At 40.5% G+C, this 24,282-nt stretch overlaps 1 protein-coding gene and 1 long non-coding RNA gene across 7 annotated transcripts in view; both read left to right on the top strand.

The window, feature by feature from the left end:
• The first annotated feature begins 412 nt into the window (after window positions 1-412).
• The window catches only part of rxraa (retinoid X receptor, alpha a), a 168,585-nt gene continuing 144,715 nt past the window's right edge, over window positions 413-24,282 (top strand). For all 6 annotated transcript variants that reach the window (XM_037752976.1, XM_037752975.1, XM_037752974.1 and 3 more), the window contains exon 1: window positions 413-532. In XM_037752976.1, coding sequence (XP_037608904.1) covers window positions 502-532 — 31 coding nt within the window. In that variant the 5' untranslated portion in view covers window positions 413-501. The remainder of the gene's footprint in view (window positions 533-24,282) is intronic.
• Window positions 8,375-9,710, top strand: LOC119478311. The gene is made up of 2 exons (XR_005204418.1): window positions 8,375-8,427; window positions 9,580-9,710. It is a non-coding gene; the product is annotated as an uncharacterized LOC119478311 (long non-coding RNA).

The following is a 24,282-nucleotide window of genomic DNA, read 5'->3' as shown; positions in this document are numbered from 1 at the left end:
TGAAACATAGTTTACCGCACAGGATCTATGCAATGTCAGGCTAATTTAGCATGTGCTACCTGTTAAACCCTGATAATATTCATAGTCCTGCTCTTGAATGATTCCCTGAAAACCCCAGCCATGAAACAAAGTGGTGTTGAAGCCCCCGCTATAGTAAAAACAACCAGAAAACAAACCCCTACCAGCAGCGGCATTGTCCTGGAAGGTACCAGCTGCATGAGAAAGTCCTGTTTAGGAGTTCAGCCATGCACTGCTCTCTTTCGATTGCCTTGCAACAAAAGAAAGCCAGGATTTCCTAATGCCCAGAATGGGGAGCTCTCAACAGATTGATCTGCAACAGGGGACTGTCCATTCTTTGGAAGTGAAGCTGGCCAGAAAGAAGAAAAAGAGTTTGGTGGGAGAACAGTCTGAGATAGACTTCGTCTGATCTCCAGGGCAAGTTGCACCTGACAGTGAAGACATAAATCTGTGGATCTGTCTGTCTGCCAGAGCTAGCTCAAGATGGACCCTTTCTCTCTGGACGTTAGCATGGGTGAGTCAAACACATGTTTTATTGTGAAATCTGAAAGATAATATACAGTGTATCACCCTTGGAAGTTTTTGTTTTATTGTGGACAGCTGTGCTTGTTATATCAATAAGCTTTTTCTTTTATTTTGAAATAATTGGCTTAAAGAATTTATGAGAATATCATTACATTATCAAAATAAGATACTCTTGTTTTGTAATTTAGTTAATAGATAGCAGCTTTGTAACAATGTATGTGAAAGGCAGTAGAGAGCACAAGGCTTTTGAAGCTAATAAGTGGTGTGAACCTGATGGTAACTCTTCGTATGATATCTTACGAAAAGTTATTCCTCATTTTTCGTGCGTTTTCCTACGAATGTACAGCAGCACGTGACGCATGTGTCACTTTCCGCTCCAGTGTTTTCAAAATAAACTTCCGCCTTCACAGGAACCGACTTAGGTTTAGGCAACAAAACTACTTAGTTGGGTTTAGGAAAATATCGACTTTGTTACATTTGAGCGACAAAACGTCTTAGTTAGGTTTAGGAAAAGATTGACTTGGTTATGCTTACGCAACAAAACTACATTGTTAGGTTTAGGAAAAGATTGACTTGGTTAGGTTTACGCAACAAAACTGCTTAGCTAGGTTTAAGAAAAGATCGACTTGGTTAGGTTTACGCAACAAAACTACTTAGCTAGGTTTAAGCAACGAAACTTATCAGTTAGGTTTAGGAAAAGATTGTGGTTTAGGTTAAAATAACTACGGAAGTGGCGTAATTTAAGTATTGAAGTTATGTGACAAATAAATCAACATTGGCTTCAGGTTTCACTCGGGGTACAAACAGTGGTCTCCTGGGCGAAAGTCCGGTGGTTTTGATGTGCCCATTCATCCAATCCTCTTCCCTACGTGGCATTTGTCGCTCTTTATACTTCCTGGTTCACAATTACGGGAATTAGATACAAATTAATTTCGTAGGATATATATGAATTAGAGTGCATTCATTTGTGTAGGTATAGCTATAAGCGGTGTATGAGACCAGCATGAACTCCTAATATACAAATTATTGATGGCTATCATAATGTTGCCTCAGTTCAAAATCCTTCCCTGTTCCCAGAATCGCTAAATGCTTACTTATTACAACTGACAGTATGCGTTTGTTTTGGCATTGACCCATACTCAGTTTATGTAGTTTAAAGGTAATAGTCCAGTGTTATAAAGATGTGAAGCTACTGCAGTAATACCAGCACTATATTTATGTTTATATTTAGGTCTGGTACCATACGAAGGCCCTGAAAAAGAAGTATTGGATTTCAGACATCTAAAAGAAAAAAAAATGTTTATAAAGTTGATTCAGTTTTGTACACAAGTTTCAGACTTGGCAGGATGGAAACCTCTCGTACCACAGAGAAGCTCTGGTGTGTTTGTCAAGCGGGACGGAAGATTATTGATTTTGCAAGTGTGTCTATGTGTTGTCAAACTGTATGAGTGTGTGTTTGAAGGGGGAGCTGGCACATATGCCCCTGGAATGCAAGCAGTTGCTTTTGCAACAGTTATGGCAATTTACTGTAGAAGGCTGGCAAGTATACACCCACCAAACTTTCTGATTGTACTTTAGATTGCTTCATACATATTAAGTACACACTTTGTACTGTAGGTCAAAGGTTTTTTTTTCACTTTGGTGTAACAACTTTCATAGAGGTGGACCTACGTAGCTCCAGTAAATGCATCTAGTACCTCTTTTGCCATCAATTTTCATCTTTATTTTTCCACCTCAATATTTCTTCCTTTCTACAGCTTTAGACAAATGAATATATAAAATGGACAAATATTCACATCAGCTTCTAAAAATCATGCTATCGTAGTTGGTTTGGCTTTGTTTGGTTCTTTTCATAGAGTAAGAGACATATGTTGCTCAAAATAAGCAACAGAAATAAATAGAGTATTAAAGCATCGGCATATTTACTGCTTTCAGTCTTCAGTTTTCATGGACACGTCAATGTTAAATTGATAAAGCACTGAAGGGAAGTGTGTAACATTATTGTACAGACTCTGCCAGCGTTTCCAAAGTTGAACTTTATTTCAAAATAGCTTGGAGGGCCTTAAGCGTTCAAGTTCCAAAGATATAAATCTTGGTCTGTGCAAGATATTGCTGCAAGAACTTGTAACATTTGCAAAATATCCCTGCTTGCAACTTCAGCTGATGAGAGAGAATAAATGTTCCATTTATGTGGCGTCATAGCTGAAAGGCATTTTTGAATTCTAAATTGTGGGTGGAAAGTCATTGAATGTTACATTATACTGTTACAGAACATTCAGAGTCTATTTAAAGTCCAACATGTAGGAAACATGATGTCAACCAAAGGGAAATAGATAGAATATGTCACTAAAAACAGACATTTTTGCTGTTTGCTTTCATTCTCTGTGGCTTTTTTTTTTTTGATTAAGACTTAAGAGAGAAAGAGGAGTGTGTTACGCTAACACACTCTGTCAGGAGGCTGTAAGGTATTGATCGCAGGAGTGTATGACGATGATGGGCTTTGACAGCCCGCTGCGTGGACCTGAGCTGAGTCAGATGGGAGCGTGCTCCGTCTTCCGTCTGTGAGGGCCCAGGGTCACGTTGTTGGGGAAGGCCTGCATCCTTCTGTGTGCATGAATGCCCGCGGACATGGGCTGCGATGCTGAAAGGAGAAGGGAGCCGAGGCAAAATGTGGCTCCAATCTTTAACATTTAGATAAGAGCATCGGCTAAATGTCGACCTCGCAGAGCAACTTACAGTGAAGATAATATTTACCCTTAAGAAGTCCTAGATATCAGTTATTGATGCATGAAGACATTCAGTTTTAGAAAATTGTGAAGTCTTGTTTACTTTCATTGCATAATGAACTTCTTTTGGTGATTTCCTTTGTTGCCTAGATTTTCCTACATCTCCCAGTATGCTTTTCAACCCTGAGTTTAAATATAGGGCATGTCAAAAAATACAATGTCATAGTGAGCCCAAGGTGACATTTTCCAAATTGCTTGTTTGTGTCCAACCAACAGTTCAAAACCAAAAAATATTCCATTTACAATTATAGAAAATAGAGACATTTGAGACCAAAAAACATTTTCTGCTTTGAAAGTCCATTGCAGCTTCAATGGAAATATCTCAACCTGATGATTTCATGTCGTGTCTGTTTGACCAGGTATCCATGGGAATAAGCGGAACGAACCACAAAATAATTCCGGTGCACTCAGACTTCGCATCCGTAAACAGAGTTAATAGATTTTCAGAAACATCGGGATCCCTTGGTTTCTGGGAAATTACGAAAAACCTTTTGTTGAGCGGACGTTATTAGCTTCTGACTGTAGTAAATGCATTTGGGTTTAGGCTTTTCGTGGGCTTTAATGGCAACAGGAATAAAAATAAAACATTTGTTAGGTCACAGTGTCCCTACATTGACCGTTATAGGCAGCAGGGGACCGCTGTCAGGACAGAGCGATCAAGCTTCTGTTTTGGAAAACGTGTGCCCTGATGAGGTGTCTTTGTGCAAGTTACTGAAAGGCTCAATCCAATCTCCTGATACTCCCTTTAGGGAAGTTAAAGGAAATGTTCCCTATGATTATTTGAGCATCATAGTCATAATAATACCATCACTGTAAATTATGGTATATGAAGTAAGCTACAGAATGATCTATTGTCTGTGTCTCACAGCAGCGAGGCATTCATTGATTTTGGATTAAATTGTGGGTTTTGATGAGCCCTATTTTTGTAGTTTGTGAACAAGCTCTTAACCAGTGGGCAACATCCAGCTCTGAAAAGTGAAGCCAGTGCAGAAGTGCCTTAAACTTGCATTCTATCTAATATCCAACAGGGGGCGACTCTTCTGGTTGCAAAAATAAGTCTGATTGTATAGAAGTCTATGAGAAAATGACCCTACATCTCACTTGATTTATTACCTCATTAAACATTGTAAAAAATGGTTTATGGTCTTAATCGCTAGTTTCAAGTCTTCTTCAATACAGCATGATTTTCATTTAGTAAATTATGGTCCCATTTAGAGTCAAATAGACCATAAAGCAGGGTATGCTTTAGGGCGTGGCTACCTTGTAATTGACTGGTCGTTACCCGGTCTGGGAGTTTTCCTGTGTTTTTGTCATAGAACTTTAACCCTTTCACAGTGTTTTAAGTTCATGAAAGTTAATTGTAACATTTTGGTTACATAAAAATGTCTTATTCAACATTCAGTTGTACTTATCTCCACCCTCACGTGGCACTTCTGGTTGCAAAAAACTAAGATGGCAACGGCCAAAAACCTACATAGTGTCAGCCAAAATGCAAAACTTGAGGCTTCAAAACGGCAGTCCACAAACCATTGAGTGATGTCACGCTGACTACGTCCTCTTCAGTCTATGCTCTTATACTTTCCTGTTTTTGCTCATTAAAGATCATCATTCTGGGTTAAAAATGGACCATAGTGCTTTTCACAATAATCTAAAATGGCTCATGCTTGTTCTTTATTTTTTTAATTAATTTCTTTTTTTTTGTAATTTAATTTATAATTGTGTTCATGTCTAATTTCTCAAACAGGAGGCTGATATTACTGACATGCGCTCTGTTTTCTGGACATATTAGGTGTTCTGCTTTAGATTTGTGTTTCTACTGAGTGATTTATGTAGAAATGAATGAAAAGCAAACCTCCTGGCATTGGCAGCACAGTGCAGGCCCACAGTTGAGTAATCTCAGAATGTGTACTATCCAAGGCTCAAACTAATGAGCTGGACTGAATGAAAGCTTTCATCAAATCCACTTTAAACACTGTAAGCAGTGTTTCAGCCTGTAGGAATCACTCAGCATGACTGGCTCTGTAATGACCTCCAAATGTGTTTTGTGTGATTGCTGCCTTGCAGCCTTAGTCTCAGTCCCTCCGTCCCTCCCTCCTTTCTCTCACACCAACCTGATCTCACAGGAAATTTGTACTTATTTGTATGAAGATAAATGTTGCTGGGTTTTCTGACTGACAGGTTTAAACAGAAGTGGACCCAATCAGGATGCATTTTTTTACATAATACAGTAGAATGTGAAACTGTGTCCAAAACCTTACTTTAACCCTGTTTAACCCTGTTACCTGACTATACCTCCAAAAAAAGTCTGAGCTTGAAAGAACAGTGTATGACATTTCAGGGGACCTATTAGATATTTGCAGAAATGGAATATAATGTTCATAACTATTTTTGCATTAGTGTATAATCACCTGAAACTAAGTTTTGCATTTGTTAGCTTAGAATGAGCCCTTTATATCTACAGAGGGAGCGGATCCTCTTCACCGAGTCTGCCTTGTTGCTCCACCATGTTTCTACAGTAGCCCAGAATGGACAAACCTAACACCGGCTCTAGCAAGAGCCTTTCACGTTTTCACGCTTGTGAAACTTCAGTAATATAAGCAGCAGACTGCATACCGTGGTATGGCCAGCCGCCGTCTGACGTCCGCTGCTCCTAAAGTAGTGTTATTATGTTAAGGATGGCCTCTGAGCGAGGCGAAAGGCGTTACCACGTTTTTGCACTTGATGGCTCATTTTACCATAGTCTTGGAAAGGGAGGAGTGGGCGGAAGGGTACTCAGTTGGTTGCAATTTGCAACCACACCACTAGATGCCGTTAAATCCTACACACTGGAGTTTTAAACAATGATTGAATGAATAACAAAAAAACATATTTTCAAAAATGATAACATGCTGATGTTATGCTGGTGGTATAATGTTCCCATGTTCACCATCTTAGTTTGTCATGTTAGCATGCTAACATTTGCTTATTAGCACTGAACACAAGCTACAGCCAAGGCTGATGGGAATGCCATTCATTTAAATTTAGACCCATAATGGTGCTAGTCAGAGAATCACCATAGCTATTACAATTCACCCTAAGGCGGACATAAATGTCTAAACCAAATTGCATGGCAATCCATCTAGTAGTTTTCAAGACCATGCACAAATGTTAACATCATGGGGGTGTTAGATATGCGTTAATCAGGTGGGTAACCAAAGTCATTGGGATACATCATCTGGCAGCCACGAATGTCTGAACAAACATCTGACCCAATCCATTCAGTAAGTGCTGACATATTTTTACTGTAAAGTAATATTTTAACTCACTGAGGATGCTAGATGAAAGGTTGGGAGATCACTAAAGCCAGTAGGGTTCATCCTCTGGGGACCATGAACGTCTGTACGAAATATCATGACTAAAAGAGTTGGTTGCAATCTGAAACCTCACCACTAGATGCCGCCATTTTCTACACACTGCACCTTTAAAGGAAGGAACGGTAATATGTTGTTGTATGGAAAACCACTCTCAGGCTCATCATTTCATATAACAGAATTAAGGCTGCAACTAATGATTTTTTATCATTATTGATTTATCTGTGGTTTATTTGTTCAGTTAGTCTATTATTTTTCTGGTCTATAAAATGTCAGAAAATAAAAACAAACAAACATGCATCTTCATAGCTGTAGACAAAGTCGATACTTTGCAGTTCAAACTTTTCAACAAAACTGATTCCTTCAAAGTACAAGCAACTCGGAAAGAAGGTTGTCGCACATACCAAACAAAGCGAGTTTAATCTTAGAATAAACTAAATGCCACTTTCAATAAAGATGCTCACTCAAGTATGGTGTTAGTCTTTGACAAGGTGTTATCGATCCACGAGGTGCCATCACGGCTGAGACAAAACATACTGTATCTAGCGCCGCTGAAACTACCACCTCAAGGCTAGAACACTCCTGCTCATGCTGTAAGTGATTATTGAAGCCGTGGCAAGTCGAGCGGAGAAAATAAACAGTACCATTCCGAAGTGACAGCAATCAATAGCAATAATAATGGAGGTAAAGAGAAGTGAAGGACAGGCAGTAAATCCTGTCAATCAGCTTGATGAGGGGGATGTTTACTAGCTGATTTATATAGCTTCTGTCTTTTTGTCTTTCCGTATTTTTATTGGAATAGTGATAACTAATGCATTTTAGAAAATTAGACCGTGTCCTTGGTTTCTTCAATGCCTCTTTTAGCCAGCTGGCAGCCATCGCTGCTGCTTACAAAAAAGGCCCAAATAAATTCTACAGTATATCCCTGTGCAACTATAGACAGAGATAAGGTCATTAGTACAGACTTTGTCCTGGCAGTCACTGACCCTAACATATTGTTTGTCTAAATAGATTTTTTTCTGCAGAACCAATGGTTCTTTCCCCCAGCAACATACAAATGTAGCTTTCCGAAGTACTATACGCCTAACAGAGGATGATACATATCTTTTAATGGCAAAACCCAAAGGGTGGGAAACAGGTTGTTTCCTAATTTATCTCCCTGTCTCATCGGCAATATGCTGTAAGGGTGGAGAGCTTTAAACCTTGACGAGAGAGAGAGGCATGAGGGTTGTTTGAAGGAGGAAACTTAGCATTGAACAAGTCCCATAGAGATCCACTGTATTCCCACAGAACCATAGAGCAATTAGTCACTGCTCATTAATGACTACAAGTCCCACATGGCACGCCCCAGCTGCCGCTACACCACTGATTCAATCTTTATTTGATTTAATATCCTGACATTAGGGGAATGTTGAAAATTCACCGAGCATGGCAAGGTGGAGAATTTTCTATGGGAATAATGCGTGGTAGCATGAGAACAGGAGAAGGAGAAGTGGTGGAGAATATATATTTTCATTTATCACTTTTCATTTATCCTTTATTTAATTTGACAGTTGCATTAAAGGCACAATACATGATAGAGATGTAAAGAATAACGTAGCTCCGCCGCCAAAATTCAAAGCACAGAATTGGAACCTTCTGTCATTCCTAAATGGATTGATTGAGGTTTTTAATAGATGACTAAGTTTTCTCTCTATCCATTAACTACACTTAGACAAATACGAGAGATAATCACAGTCCTCGTTACTGTAAGTGCAAAAAAATAATTCTAATGCAATGTTGTGACTGTCCAAGTAAACTCAAAGAGCAAATTTAACACAAAAAAGCCCCATTATCTACGGACTGTGGATTTTGTCCTCCATCTTTTACAATGGAGGGATCTCTTCAAGGCCAGTATGGAGAGGAGGAATGGCCGACCAAAACATTTTCAAACAGCCCAGTATCCTAGGAATTCTGTCCATATTGGACAATTCTGTAGCTCACAATTCACGTCCAATGCCGACATTGAGTGCCAAAGTAGGAGGTAGTGGTTACTATGTATGTAGCGAGGTGGATGGTCTTGTACAGTGGCAAGTCATGGACAAAAATGGAACACGTCAACGCGGATAATTTGCACCCGAACTGTTGTGCATAGTTGTCATGCTCCGTGTGGGAATTTTCACAACGCATTGTTGAGAAACGGCTCTAGTTAAATTGCCATAACCATGACCTTCCCCTAACCTTAACCATGCAGGAAAAAAAGGAACAAAATATTAAGAAAATAAACAAAACAAGATTGTTGTCAAATAATATCACTGCAGCATATCACCACAGTTTATCCAATGTTTGACAGTTTGCATTCCCTTAGCTTGGGTGAGGTTGGTGCTAATAGTTTTCCTTAGGAGCACTTTGGCTGCACTTTTGTAGATATTTAATGTACAACACTTTGACCACCAGTTTTGGGGCGGCTGTGGCTCAGAAGGTAGAGCAGGTTGTCCAACAATCGGAAGGTCGGTGGTTCGATCCCCTGCTGCTCCGGGTCACATGTCGATGTGTCCTTGAGCAAGACACTTAACCCCAAATTGCTCCCAAAGGCTTAGCCATCGGTGTGTGAATGAGTATTTAGATTAGATCCTGATGGACAAAGTTGGCACCTTTAGCAGCCTTTGTCATCAGTGTATGAATGTGTGTGTGAATGGGTGAATACCGACATGTAGTGTAGAGCGCTTTGAGTGGTCGGAAGACTAGAAAAGCGCTATATAAATGCAAGTCCATTTACCATTTTGCATCTCATCCAACCTCCTGTTAATGAGGAGATCTCAACCAGAGACAACGCAACTGAAACACAAATTTGACCTGGCCACAAGCTATTTGTGACAACACTTACATAAGTCTATCCTCTAATTTTTTTTTTTCTGCAGCAGTTCCTCTGTAAATCCTTCTGGGCTTTATTCCTGTTTCATCTGCTGTCTGAGAATACACCACATAGGACCACGTCTGTTAAATAAAGCAGTCCAAGCAGTCTTTCAATAAATGGGTCACCTTGAAAGTTTCCAGTTTTGTTACTTTCCCTTTTTCTGCTCAGTCTCATGGGTCCTCGCAGCCCTTTTTTTTCTTCCTTTTCTGATCCTCTGTGAATGGAAGCAGGCAGCAGGACACATGAGCAGCTCTCCAGAGAGCTACCCCCGGCGCTCTCAGGTGATGTGCCTTGCGTGGATCCGTTTACCAGCCGAGCAGCTGCCGTGGGAGGTTTGAGCCCTCTTAAAAGGCCGCGTCAGGCTATGGTTACAGTGTGCAAAGTCTGAGGCAGTGGTGGAGAGAAGGGACAGCTTAGGGCCCGGGGGTGCTGCAGACCTCCTGCTGTGGGTTCAAAGAGAGGTCCCCAACAGCTGTGGCTCTCAGGGGAGGTTCAGAGGGCTGTGGGGGGGGGGGGTTAGGGTCACATGGCAACTCAATCTGACCTCAAAAACCAAGTTGCTGTGTTTGTCTTGATTTCCACATTTTTAAGAGAAATATACACTCCTGAGATTTCATCACAGAAGGAATACAGTTTCCTCATGTTTTCCTAGGACACAATGTATTTACATCTTCTTCACGCCTTGTTGAAATCTCAAGTCTGAGCAGATCTGAAATTTGACATAAGTGCAAGGACTTGCTCTGGCATTTATCAAATGTATGATGCTGCGCTAGAAAGTTGAGGTTTGAATTGATATACCGCATTCCCTTGAAATGAGCGCAGGCACTGAGATGCAGCCTGGCAGGACTCAAGGTTAGTGTAGCGGAGACGGGAGCAGACTGTAGATGCGGTGTTGTTAGTGGACCAGCGGTTCTGCACAAAATGTTAATCAGAGACTGGGAACACAGCAGAGTTACAACAGCCCAGTCTTTAAGTTTTAAAAGGGAAAGTTTCACATTATAACCTCATTTTCACAATTGTCTGTGTATTGGTCATAATGGCATTTCTGTAACACCCACAATGCCTGCCAATATTTGCAATACTGAGCTGTATCAAGACTACTACTTAATTGAGGCAACACCTACTTTTTTATTGTATTTGTCATCCATCTACATATTGGGATACAGTACAATATAAGAATACATTTTAGTTGCTGTATTATCACTGTTAAATTACTACTATTAAACTAATATGGAGATGTTTAATTTGACCCTTTCCAGCTATTGTACATAAAAACAAGCTATTGTTCAGGTGTTGGCAGACATGATGAAAAGCTTACAAACATCCAGGTAAACACACCTGTCCTCAGTGTGGTTTTGCTGTTGAAAACGGTGACAAAGTGGTTTCAGTATCAACAGAGTAGATGGTTGAATACTTAACAGCATAAATGCAGTGGATTCAAATTGTCATGTATAAAAGATGACAATATAGTTTATGGTTTGCAAAATCCACAGTCTCCCTTCCCAGCAAAAAAGATGTATCTTAAAATGTAGCCTATCTGACACTAATATGAGGTTTCAGCCGTACGAGTCCAATGTTACAGCCTTTTAAGTACACACTACACACTATCCAAGCAAGGATTTTCTCCCCCATCACTTACAATGAGAATGCATTGGGAAGGGATCATTAACGGCCAGTATGAAGAGGAGGAATGACTACAGCAAGCAAAACATGTTTCAATGTCCATATGGGCACCTGACAGTTGTTTTGAGACAGACTTTAAAAAATTGTGGACCTAACCTTTAAGCCCTTGCAATAAGCGTAAATCTTTGGTAATCCAATTTTGACAAAAAAGTATAATATTCATATAATACATTTTACATAATTTACTGGAGATTTTGATCAATGTGATGAAGGTGATGAAGTTGATGAAGTACGTTGATTTTTCAGGTATCAATTTACTGAATTTGACAAAAACATTCACTTCCATTTGCTAATTTTATTATGATTTAAAATCAAATATACTGTAAAAGAGTATTTTGCCCACCTCTGCAATATTTACATGTTTAATTGAAAATATCAAATGCATTTCAGACTTTAAAATATTTCTTAAATTCATATCATTATAGAATTACACCTCTCACTGCATCCCAGCCAAAAAAAATAAATACTCGTAAGTATAAGGAGCCCCTTTCATTATCGTATTTCCTGAGCTTTGATCAGTGAATGATCCAATAGTAGATCCTCAGATAAAGTAGAAATGTAGTACATGTGTATCTGACTTTTCAATCACCCTGCCTATTCTTGTCTCCTCTAGTTAGAATGTTCCAGTAACATGACACTGTATAAATATTTGTCCGACATAACTGCAGGCCCATTCAGCTGATCCTGTGGCTTCAGCTCCAGCACAATGGCCCCTTATCCCAACCACGTAACCCTACACTTGCCTCCCTGGTCATTATTGATGGCCTAGTAAGTGTTACAGTTACAAACCAATTACTCTACCATTAATGTTAGATGAGCTGCTCTACAAGTACCGCTTGATGCTTATCAGCTATCTGCCTTTTACTTTCACTAAATTGCGCACCTTCTCCCGCTCTTGGTTTCAGTTGTTAATAAGTGGGCGGTGAGACTGACAGCTGGCAGTCTCAGCCCTACATCAGGGGAAATTTCTCTCAGTTCAAGAGGTAAAGAAGTCAAGAGGTGAGCAACATGTCCCCTCGGTGACTCTGGGAAATCTGGTGACCCGGTAAAGTGATATCACACCACCAAAGAGGAGGAACGGGGAGGGAGGAAAAAGAACAGCAGAGAGGTGTAGGGATCGAATGAGTCGCCCTGCCACCTCCACATGTGGTTTTACCGGCACACGGAAAACGCACAGAAACGGTACGTCTTCAGGTCAATGAAAGGTAGAACAATTTAAGTGACACACGCTCACTTACTAGCAGCAGTTTTTCCCCAGATGTGTTTTTGAGATGTGCCAGACAGGCTTGTGCAGAGGAGGGAGAGGAGAGGAGAGACAGTTCACAGATCAAGTCAACACCTTTCACATCTCCATCAACAGCATCTGCTGAGAGGCATCTATTAACACGTCCTCTCAGTAGCAGTTATCTCTCTCAGGAAGGAGCTGAAACTGACTTCACAGTTTTTAAACTTTTGCACTTTTCTGGGCAAAAAAGTAAAAATAAGTAAAAATACCACTTTTAAAATAAAAAAAAAATGATGTCACCTTTGCCAACATCTTCACGAACCATTTTTTTTTTTTTTATATATTTCTGAATGTGTTTTTTTTTCCTAAGCTACATTGGCTGTATCGTTGTAGAATCAAAGAAGGTGGCAAACAGGACAATGGGGAATTTGGTATTTTTTGTAAAATGAATATTCAGCCCAACCTCGAGCTTTCCAGGCCTTGAACACACCACCACATGGACACTTTTTTTGTACCACTCGTCAATAACTTAATTTTGAGTACTATACAGCATTGTCCAATATCCGAGTTTTCGTCTTACAACTTTAACCATTTCACAGTTTGTTTTCAGTTCATGAAAGTTAATTGTAACATTTTGGTCACCTTGGTTGTACTTAGCTTCAACCTCTTGTGTCACTTCTGGTTGCAAAAAAACAAGATGGCAATGGCCAAAATGCCAAACACAAGGCTACAAAACAGCAGTCCACAAACTGCCAATGGTTGACGTCACGGTGACTACGTCCACTTATTATATAGTCTATGGTCACGACCAAGACCAGAGTGTCTTGGTCAAAGCATCAAGACCTTAAAGTATCAAGAGATTTTGAGATTAAGTCAAGACCAAGACCAAGACCAGACCAGTGGGAGTCCCACACTGCATGACACACTTTCGATAAAACGTTGAACATACAAACCATAGGTACTCCCCTTAAAGATCCACATTACCATAAAAACACCCACAGAAAAAAAAAAAAATCCTCTTCATTCACCTCTTTTATTGCCATATATTACACTGTAGGCTATGTGTGTCTGTATACCATGAGAAATGTCTTAATAAAATAATCAAATTGTATGAATATGTGTGGGAATTTTCCTGTGTTTTTTTAGGAGTAGACAAACACTAGGGAGCTGAAATCAACTTAGCCATCTTTAATCAGCACTCCCTCACTTTCACACTTTCCATGTTTTACCATCCACCTAACACAATACAATTTTCAGTGTTGTAGTGAGTGTGAAGGGGGGCGGCGAAGGAATGACAGCCATTAACAGTAACACAAATTTAAAATTAGAAATGAGTCAAGTTATTGGTTGGATTTGTAGCAGGAAGTTTTACATCCAACCCCAGTAATTCTGTTAACAAATCAGACAATGCCTATATGGCAATTTAGTGACACCCCCAAAGTTGTGGTCTTGATCGTTGTTGAAATAAAATTCTGAGTCCTCATTGTCAGAGACCGAGACAAGAAAGAGACTTGCTGCCACACACTTTGGAAAATCACAGCTACTAATTGCAGTGCTGGTAACTCTCTAATTACCCAACACTGGACAGTTTCTCCCTAACAAACACACACACACCTATGTGTTTGTAGGTGGTGGTGCTGAATCCATACATCAGCAGCTTTGCAGAGGAGCATGTCCTTAAGAATATGATAAAGAGGAAGCAGGCATTTCCTCCTCAAGAGGGATGTTTTCCGTTGCACGTCCTGTCTGATTAGTGAGAACAGTGCCTCTTCCCCTGAACCGCACCGCTCGGCGATCTATTACCACGCACAGAAAAAAAAAAAGGTTTCATGTTATACAGCATGTTGTGAAAACGCTCTCCATTGCATTGAGACGGAAAGTGTCTATAATTCATAACTCTGCTCCGGCCTAGACTATATCATGAAACTGTCTTGTCAGACTGACTCTCTCTTGCTTCATACAGTTATTTCATCATGTGTTTCTCATTTAAACGACTGGTTTTCAGAATTATATACGTAATCATCTTTTAGCAAATGTTTGTTCCAGCGATAGAAATGGGAAATGTTTCCTAAACCAGAAAAACCCAAGGTCAAAATAAACATTTTCTGAGCAAAAAAAAACCCCAACATTGCTGATCAGCATTGTCAAAAACGATTGCACCATGAGTCATGGCCTTGACTGCGGAGGAACTTTGAGAAGGAGCTGCTCAGTTGTGGGAAGACAGGAGATCGACTGGTCTCCCCTGGAGTCCGTCTGGGGGCCGTTGAGAAAGAGATGCATTATCTGAGTGTCCAGCGAAAGTGGGGGGAGAGTGGCTCGCTGAAGTTTATGGAGATTTATGGCTCCTTCTCCAGGCCTTAATTGCCTCCTCCTCTGTGGGTAGTCCTGGGAGGCCCGCGGTGAGCAGCGACCAGCACCGGGGCTCCTGCAGGTGGGTCCACCAAAACGCTGTTCACCGAGACTTGTTATGGAGACAAATGGTGTCACGGGGCGCTCCAAAAGCAGACGACAAAACAAAAGAGGAGGAAGAGAAAAGCGCAGAGACGGACAGCTGGTCACTGAAAGGGTTCAGGACTTCAACTTGGCCTTCCGAGACACACAAAAAGAGTTATGGGACCCTTGGCTTTACTGGCGCCAATTAAATATCTATCATCGAGGAGTGCTGTGATAAAAACAGTGACAGAAAGAAACATTTGAACTTGATCTGAGGACATTCATTTTGTGATGACAAGTCCAAAACCAGAAATGGGTCTTGAAGAATAAATCTTATTTTTTTTCTTGCCCTTTACTCAACTAGGTAACAATTCGATTAAAATCTCTTTCTCAAGAGAGACCTGTCTTAGAAAGCAGCATAAAAGCATTGTTATGACAATAAATATATGCGTAAAAAAACTGTGAATCCAGTTAAGATGCATATGATACAGGTATTTCCATATAGCAGGCTGTTATCATACACCGTTCTTAGCTATACCTACAAAAAAATGAAGCACTGTAAGACTTATAATAGTAAAAAGAGCGACAAACACCTAGTAGGGAGAAGGTCAAGGAGGATGTGTAGGTCAAAAAACACCAGACTTTTGCTCACGAGACAGCTATTTGTATACTGTGTGAAAACAGAAGTCAACTTTGATTTATTTGTCTTTAGTAACGCCACTTCCGACGTTATTTTAACCCTAACGTTGACTTATTTGTCAAATAACTTCTGTACTTAAGTGACGCCACTTCAGTAGTTATTTTAACCCAAACCACGATCTTTTTTTCTAAACCTAATCAAGTAGTTTTGTTGCCTAAACACGACAGGGGGTTTGTGCAGGTGCACTGATCGCGCATGTTGCTTTGTAGGAAAACACGAAAAATAACTTTTCGTAAGATATCGTACAAAATATTGTATGATGCTACGTTGTTAGGGGTCAGGAGTTGCCATTGCTTGGCTATAAAGGGTCACAAGCCCAAAAGTTTGGGTGCCAGTGCATGAATACTTTATTTATAATTTTTCTTATTTCGAATTTTTATTGAAGGCAGCCTTAACAACAACATGTTGTGAGACAAAGATGTAACACCTACAAACCGAGATCTCCATGGAAAAAAAAAAATCTATCAACAGCAGCATGCTCTGCGAAAGTGTGTGCATGGCATCGACTCACTAGGTGAAACCAGGTGAATGTCATCATCTTATTGATTGAACCTATAAAATGCGCCTCGGCCATGAGGCGAGGATGTCAATAAACAAGTCAGCTAAAGAAGAATTTTAAAGCAACCGAGGCACTGAAGGAGCTATCCCTGGTATGTAACTATACACCGGTACTGCATCAGGAATTCAACTCTGTGTGTTTGTTGCATTATTAACTGACATTTTTGTGAATAAGCTGCTTCGTAAAAAAGTCAGGTCTAGTTTTGATATTATTAAATGTTGCTTCAGTTAACTCTTCTATCTCCCCTTATGCAGCCAAATACTGTAAAAAATATAAAAAGCAATTTAAGTGGAGAATTGGAACACTTGGATAAAGTTTATATTTCATGCAACGTATCCTCATACAACAGTTTGTATATCTTACAAAAAGTTATTCCACATTTGCATACATGCGTACTTTTCAAAACAACTTAGGTAAGGTTTAGGTAACAAAACTACTTAGCTAGGTTAAGGAAAAGATTGTGGTTTGGGTTAAAGTAACTGCAAATATGATGTAACTTAAGTACGGAAGTTACGTGACAAATAACGCGATAATGCGTTAACGCAAATTTGTTTTAGTATTTCACAAAAAAAGGTGCAAAGATTTGAGAGAAGACAGAAAAATATACATATTTGTTCATAGCATTTATGTTTTGTCTTAATTTTTTTCCTATCTTGCTAATCATCTTGTGACCCCTTGGATTGATCTTGCAACGCTCAGGATTGGAACCACTGTAACTCTGATTATTACCTCAAACAAAAATGTTCACATCTTGACAAGGTTGTGATTGCACCTTTCTCACTTTTTAAGGAACTAGCCTACAAAAAAAGAGAGCACTGCCTTGTCAGGTGCTGGGTTGCGTGGAGCGTCAGGACAGGCTCATATTTATTGCAGGGGAACACGTCTTGAGTGACTGGCTCTGTGATGAGCCTCAGAGTGAGATGGCAGAGAGGCAGTAAGTGCACTAATGACTGAACAGTCTGGCCACTCAAACCATGAATATTGGATAGGTTACTGTATAGGAGCACATTTACACTGCGCCACACCACCCCCTTCCTGTTTCCTGTCGAGCTGCTGCTCATTGAGCTGAGCTTACCTACAGAACACAGGGGACATATGTTGTTCACAGGGAAGGTGTGAAGAGGGAGAAAAACGATGGAAACTTTGACTATGTTATAAGTGAGTAAAGGAAGCAACAAGGCAAAGAACTGCAACACCCAAAGTACTGTTTAAGTTATAAAACTTGAAAGCATCAAATGAGGTAAAAAAAAAAGTAATAATAAGCAAACATACTAATATTTACCTTCATTTAAAGGTACAGCGTGGCAACATCTAGTGGTGAGTGGAAGTGAGTGGTGAAGCAAGAGAGAGTGGCAGCAAATGTGTGTGATGGAACAAATGAGCGAGTGGAGCAGAAGACGCAGTTTGGCTTGAGAATATTAAGTTAATGTACAGTAGAAGTTGCAGTTTGTGCAGAAATAAATGCTGCAGCTCCTCAAGACCAACAGAGGTTTTCCTGCGTCTTGTTTCGCGGCGACTGAGTGGAGTTAATTCCAGAACGAGTAACGTTATCGACTCCAGCCCATGCAGGAAAAGTTAACAGTGTTTGGTTTGTCCGTTCTGGGCCGCTGTAGAAACATGGAGGCCGGCTCTCAAACTGTTTGGATGCGCCCCATTAGTGGGGCCCAGAGGCATGACAGGTGTGGGTGCAAAGGACCAGGGGAAAAAAATGTGATACGCAATTAATGTTTTGACATCGGAATCTTTTTCATGGCGGAACAGTAAACAAATCAACTCTTTATTCATCCACGGTAGCAATGGTGTTCTTTCAGACAGGTGTTCTTTAGGTTTACAGAATGGACAAAAAGAAAAACAGATGATGCTTCGGAGACGAACAAGACAGCGTGCTCAGCTGACGGTAACCATAAATTACATTTATATAAATATAAATAATAATCAAGGGAGATGGGGAGATCTGATAACTGTGGCAGCTGACAGTATGAAACCCAACAAAATACTCATTACTTCCTCCAAAAGGTGGAACCACTGTTCTAGGGTAACAAAAACGATTCATCTTTTTAGGCGATTACACACTAACGAAAACATACTTATTAATATTATATTTAATTTCCGCTAATAGAGCCCCCTAAATGGTACACACTGTTCCTTTAAGTATTAATAACCATGCTTTCTCCTAATGATTACCATCTTTAACATTATTACTTTTAATCGGCTCTGTTCCACCGCCCACCTGCCCATTAAAGCTTCGGCCCTGCGGGGACAGCGCGATATTTTGTGTTGCAAAATTCAGTAGAGTAGTCATTAGAAGATTAACCTCTGCCATTTTGTCATTATTGTGCAAAAAAACTCAGAGCAGGTACCAGGCAACAGGCTGCAATTAACAAATGAAATGGTTCTGCAAGCCATCTGGATACCTTATTTTCCATGTTCTGTGAGCTGGAGCGAGGACTGATGCTACTCCATTATTCTGTGGCCATTATTCTGTGTCTATCTTAGCTGATCATCACAGGCCTGTTTCATCGATGACTCACCAGCTGCAGGAAAGCCATCTTAATTGTTTCTGAGTAAAAAATGGATACTCATGAGGAAAATGCATTAGCATGAGATTTTCCCAACAACCATGTTTGTACCAAATATACCTTAGTCCTATTTGTTATGTGGATCTCTGTCTATTATTTGTAATTGTTTCAAATTTACAATGATGAAAGAAAATGTGGAGTTAACTTAGTACACTTTATCTGTAGATACATCTCAGCTTTAAAAGGAACATGTAACCAAAGTGACCAAATGCTGTGACCACTCCTCAGTGTGATATTGATCTGACTTTAGCCAGAGCTTTTTCCACTTGTCACCTCCAATGTGTTACACCACAAAAAAAAAAAATCACCACTCACCACAATGCCCTGTACGTCCTTAACTTTTTGCTGTCAAACTACTTCCTGCATTGGTTCAGTTTGGACCTAGACCTATGGCGCCATTGGAGAGTTTAAGTGCAGTTTGTATGGTCTGGATCAGGAATCCTTCATCTGTCACACCTTTTGGTCCAGAAATGAGCCACCAGTCCTCCTGGTTACACAGTCTGTAGTTCTGTTAGGACCTGCTGTCTACTCTCATACACTGTGCGTAGCTTTACCTAAGTGTATATCCCACAAAATCTATTTGTGTGTAATTACTAGGAACCAGGAAATATAGAATGGTGGATGGGTGGGTAAAAAAAAATACCGGACTTTAGCACAGGAGACCACCGTCCGTGTCCTGTGAGAAACCAGAAGTCAACGTTGATTTATTTGTCACGTAAGTTACATACTTAAGTAACGACAATTCCGTAGTTATTTAAAACCAAACAATGATATTTTCCTAAACCTAAGTAATAGTCTTGCCTAAGACTAACCAAAGTCAATCTTTTCCCAAGCCTAAGTAGTTTTCTTGCCTAAACCTTAGAAAGTTGTTGAAAAGACCATTGATTACATTAGCCATGTAAAAACCTTAGTAGGAATATTGTCTTTTTGAATGAAGTAGTTTGTTTTGTTTGTTTTTTAGGCTTTTGCCTTTATTTGATAGAGATAGTGATAGTGTTGAAAGGGGGAGAGAGAGAGAGGGGACGACATGCAGCAAAGGGCCACGGGTTGAATTCGAAGCCCAGGTCGCTGCAGGAAGGACTCAGCCTTTGGTACGTTGGGCGCCCACTTTACCAGGTGAGCTACCGGGGCACCCAATGAAGTAGTTATTTGAACCAAAACCACGATATTTCCCTAACCGTATCCAATGAGTTATTTTATCCCAAACCACAATCTTTTCCTACGCCTTACCAAGTTGTCTTTGTGCCTTAATCTAATCAAACCAATCAATCATTGCGGTATCAGATCAGAAAATCAGCTTTATGTTTGCAACAGTGACTTGTTACAGTTTTGGAGGGCACTGACGAAGGCTGGCGTCCTGCTGATTAAGAAATGCTCGTGTGTCGCTCTCGAGGGCAATTACAAACTATCTTTTGCTCGATTTGAAGAACTTGTTTGATAAAAGAAGGGCATGACTCACTCTCTCAAGGCCCTAAAATAGAAGACTTCTTCTAAATGAATACAGGCATGATGTTTCTGTTATGGTACCTCCTGGTTTTGGTTGCAGATTGACAAATCCAGATGTTTTACTGACTATTTGTGACCAGATCACCCGAGACACATTTTATTGCCAAGTATAAACAGGACTTTCTCAGGACCTTTCAAATACAAAAACACAGCAAACAACAGTGAACTTCTACGAATCAGGGCCCCTAATAATGTAGTAATGTATACAACAGACCAGTGGGTTGCCAGCGGCTCCACTCCGCCTGACCCAGTTGCTGGGAACGAGAGCTCGGAGCGCTGCTGCAGTCCCCGTTGGTGAAGGAACCCCCCTGCCTTCCCCCCATTCCTCCGTCTAATGAAGACCAGAGGAGAGGATATCAGGCCCTCAATCAGCCGCAAGTCCACTTCACATATGTTTTGATGAATCTCCGCTCATGTGCCGAGCCCCCGCGAGCTCAGGGGATTTGCGCCGCCGAGCCTTATCAGCATTCCTCAGAGGACGCAGTCAACAGAACCACATGGGCTATCGCTGACAGGCGACGCCTCGACACAGACAGGCAACACCTCAGCGTTTGATCATGTGATATTCCAGGGGCCCGGGGAACTGGATTGTTTGCGCGATCACGATCACATGCTGTAATTTGTCGTGAAGCCTGTTGAACACTCAGCCGCTGCAGTGGAGTTAACCGAGGGATTTTTCAATTGGGGGTTTTGCTTGTGATTGGCAGCAGGCTTTTCTAGAATAAAGAGCGCATTGTGAGTTTGAGCACGGTCTTTTTCCTCAGCTCTACAGTTGTAATTTATCTTCCTAGTCGTGTGATCGTCCTGTTATTTAGCACATGGTTTGATGAACAGTTCTGCTTGCACTTTGCCATAAGCATGCCATTTTTATTTCTTCAGATGCATATCTCTACTACGTGTTTACATGTATGTGTATTTGCTTTGTGCAGCCCCGGTCACACACAAAAAGGCGTATGAATGGCATTTTGCATGCAATAAGAACGCCGTTCTTGCTTCTGGTGTGTCATGTGTACGCCATGTAGTCTGTATTGTATGCAATTTAAACGCATCTGCGTAAATATGCTACGCTCAAGGCGAGAGACGTGGAATAAAAGGTGAGAAAGACTGCTTATTGTGGGTGAGATGAGTCTAACCAGGAGACCGGTGTTCAAAACCAGTGTTTTGTTTTGCAAGATAGTGACATCTGGGACATGTTTTTTTGTGACGTTTCGGTACTTATGTTACGTTATTTCTGTACGTATTTTACTTAGTTTATGTACTTATTTTAAGCCCAACGATGATGTTTTTCCTAAACCTAACTAAGTCATTTTGTTGCCTGAACTTAACTGCGACTATTACCGTAGTTTTGTTTCACAGAACCATCTGAGAACCGTCATTGGAAACTGTTTGGAAAAGGGCAGGCACTGTCAAAAAATACTTGGCAGGTGATTGGATGAACCATCTGTCAATCAATAACGAAAGCAAAACTACTTACTCCCTCACTACTTACTTAATACTCTCCATTTCTGATATAACTGATGCTATCGCAGCATATACGCTAACCTCTTCACGCCCGTAGCTGCAGTAGCTCCACACAGGATCCTGATTGGTCCGTGGTCTGGCAAGCCGGAAACAAACGAATTACTTGAAGCATGTCGAGATGGATTTTCATGTGACATTTGATCCCACGATTGTCGCATGATCTTGTGCAACAAATGACACGCAAAAAGGCTAAAATGCATCCTCATGACACAGAATATCCTTGTAATGTTGTGCTATTTATGCGCCTTCATGAGATCAGGTTGGTCTGTGTCTGTAATGTATGTGCGTGTCCATTACCGTTTCCAAAGTCACAAGCTAAATACTGTGTATCGCTGAGATGGCGAGATAAATGATACAATGATTTGCAGTGTGCGATGAACACACAGTATGAGTTGATCTTCAGTAGTACACTGGAAAAAGTGGATTAATGCCATGTTTTCAGGTGTTTTTAAAAGGGATTGAGTGTACTTGTGTGCAGGTGTATATGTTCAGGTGGTGGTGGAGAGAGGTTTTCTTATCCTTTAAATCCATGGTCTGTTATTGGAAGATTTTTCAGAGACATATTTTCATCTCTCTAAAGCTTAAATGTGCTTAAATATCCAGATGTCAGTTTTGACAAACTTAGAAAAGATTTTAAAATATATATATTTGGTGCTATTTTGATCATAGTCTACAGACTGGATTCATGTTTTCAACATTTCATTTGAACCTCTTCAACTCTGACTTTCGCTTTGACGTATAGCTTCAGAAATCTTTTTTTTTTCTCACGCTGCTTGACATCACATACTGTATATATACTCTGTATGTGCTTGTTCAAACACTTTGTTGAAGCTATACGAGGCTCATACAGTACTGAAGGAAATATATTCAAACACATGATATTCTGAGCATTTTATCTACATTTCCCTGCAACTCAGCAGGATGTGTTCGGTATCTCACATTACCGCTATGATTTATATATTTCATCAGCAGTGTAATGGAGGGGTAATAAATAGGAGAAGAGAGCTATTAAGAGAGATTGAGGCCAAATTTGGAGGATGAGAGGAACCAAGCAGAGTAAATGCTCGAAATTGCTGCTTCTAAACTTTCCTGGAAACGAGGGGCCTTTTTCTTTCTCGTGAAATACTCAATTTATTTCAGAGCCATGTGAAAACACAGTAACTTTAAAAGCTCTCAGAGGTGCAATCTGTTGGAGCACCAGCAGCGTACCACCACTAGCCTGTATACCTTTCCTAGGTAGACAGAAGAGGGGGGATGAGGGAAGCATATGTGCTTCATGCTTTCACTGCTAGTTCCAAACCTGCCTTGAAAAAAAGTGTAATTTTCTGTCTTGTGAAATACTCAATTTATTTTCTAGCCATGTAATAACACACATAATAGCTTGAAGAGCACTCAGGGGTTCATTTTGTTAAATCACCCATGTAACACCATATATACAGAATATATACATTTTTCTGCTTCTACTCTAAAGTAGCAGGCACCATGTAAGAAAACAGGAAGTTGGCCAGCTGAGTGGTTTCTTTCTTTTGTCTGCACCGCACTTTAACCCATACACGGAAATAGTGCTGTGGAAAGTGTGACTTCTGCCACAGAAAAACAAAATGTTCAGCGCGAGTAGAAAATAAAGAAAATTGGCAACCTGCAAACGAGCCGAAGGTCTGGTTTGTGTGAGCAGCAGAAACGGACTATACGGACAGTTTAATACAACACATTGACCGAAAGGTTACAAAACTAGATTTAAGGCGCTCTGCTTCTGTCCAGTCTGGCTGGATTTCCACCAGAAGAGGAGAGCTGAAGCGAAACCGCTGTCTCCAGCACTCTGCATGACTGCATGCTATTGTGCAACCGGTCCTACATTATTTTACTCGTGTTTCCTCTTGCCAGCTTGTTGTTTTACGCTTTCAACATCCTGCACACGGGGGGTGCCACGAGAGGCTGATGCTAAAAAGTATGAACAGAGGAAGTAAAACATGCTTTAAAATCAGTTTTATTAATAGTAATGTGCCGTGATTTTGCTGCCATATGCGATTATTGACCTTAAAGCAGTAGTGGGTAGAATTGGAGCAAAACATGATACAAAAAGATATTTTATATGTGTCACTATATCCTGTAGTGCTTGAGACGAGTAATCTGGAAAAAATGATGTTCCTCTGTGTCCTCCAGTGCTCCCAATGGCATCTGCAAGATTTCGCAGACCGGAGAAAAACAACCAATCAGAGCCGAGCTGGAGCCTTGCCGTCTCTGAGCAGCTGTCAATCACTCGCAAACTCTGATAGAACAGTCAAACTAGGCAGCGCTGATCAAATATGAATCAATATTCTGTTACTGTAATGCCTGTTTCTCGCCTCAGATATTTTCAGAAACATCTTGTAGTGTACTGTTTAGCTGTAAAAATGAGAATGTTTGTGACCCGGCAGAGATCAGTTGAGGAAATACCAAGCACCGCCCAACAGCCGGAGCAAACTTTGTCATTTTACAGCTAAACAGTACACTACATGATG

The sequence above is a fragment of the Sebastes umbrosus genome, chromosome 19 (genome assembly GCF_015220745.1).
Source record: "Sebastes umbrosus isolate fSebUmb1 chromosome 19, fSebUmb1.pri, whole genome shotgun sequence".
In the NCBI taxonomy this organism is placed as follows: domain Eukaryota; kingdom Metazoa; phylum Chordata; class Actinopteri; order Perciformes; family Sebastidae; genus Sebastes; species Sebastes umbrosus.
This window is presented reverse-complemented; position numbering and strand designations above follow the sequence as displayed.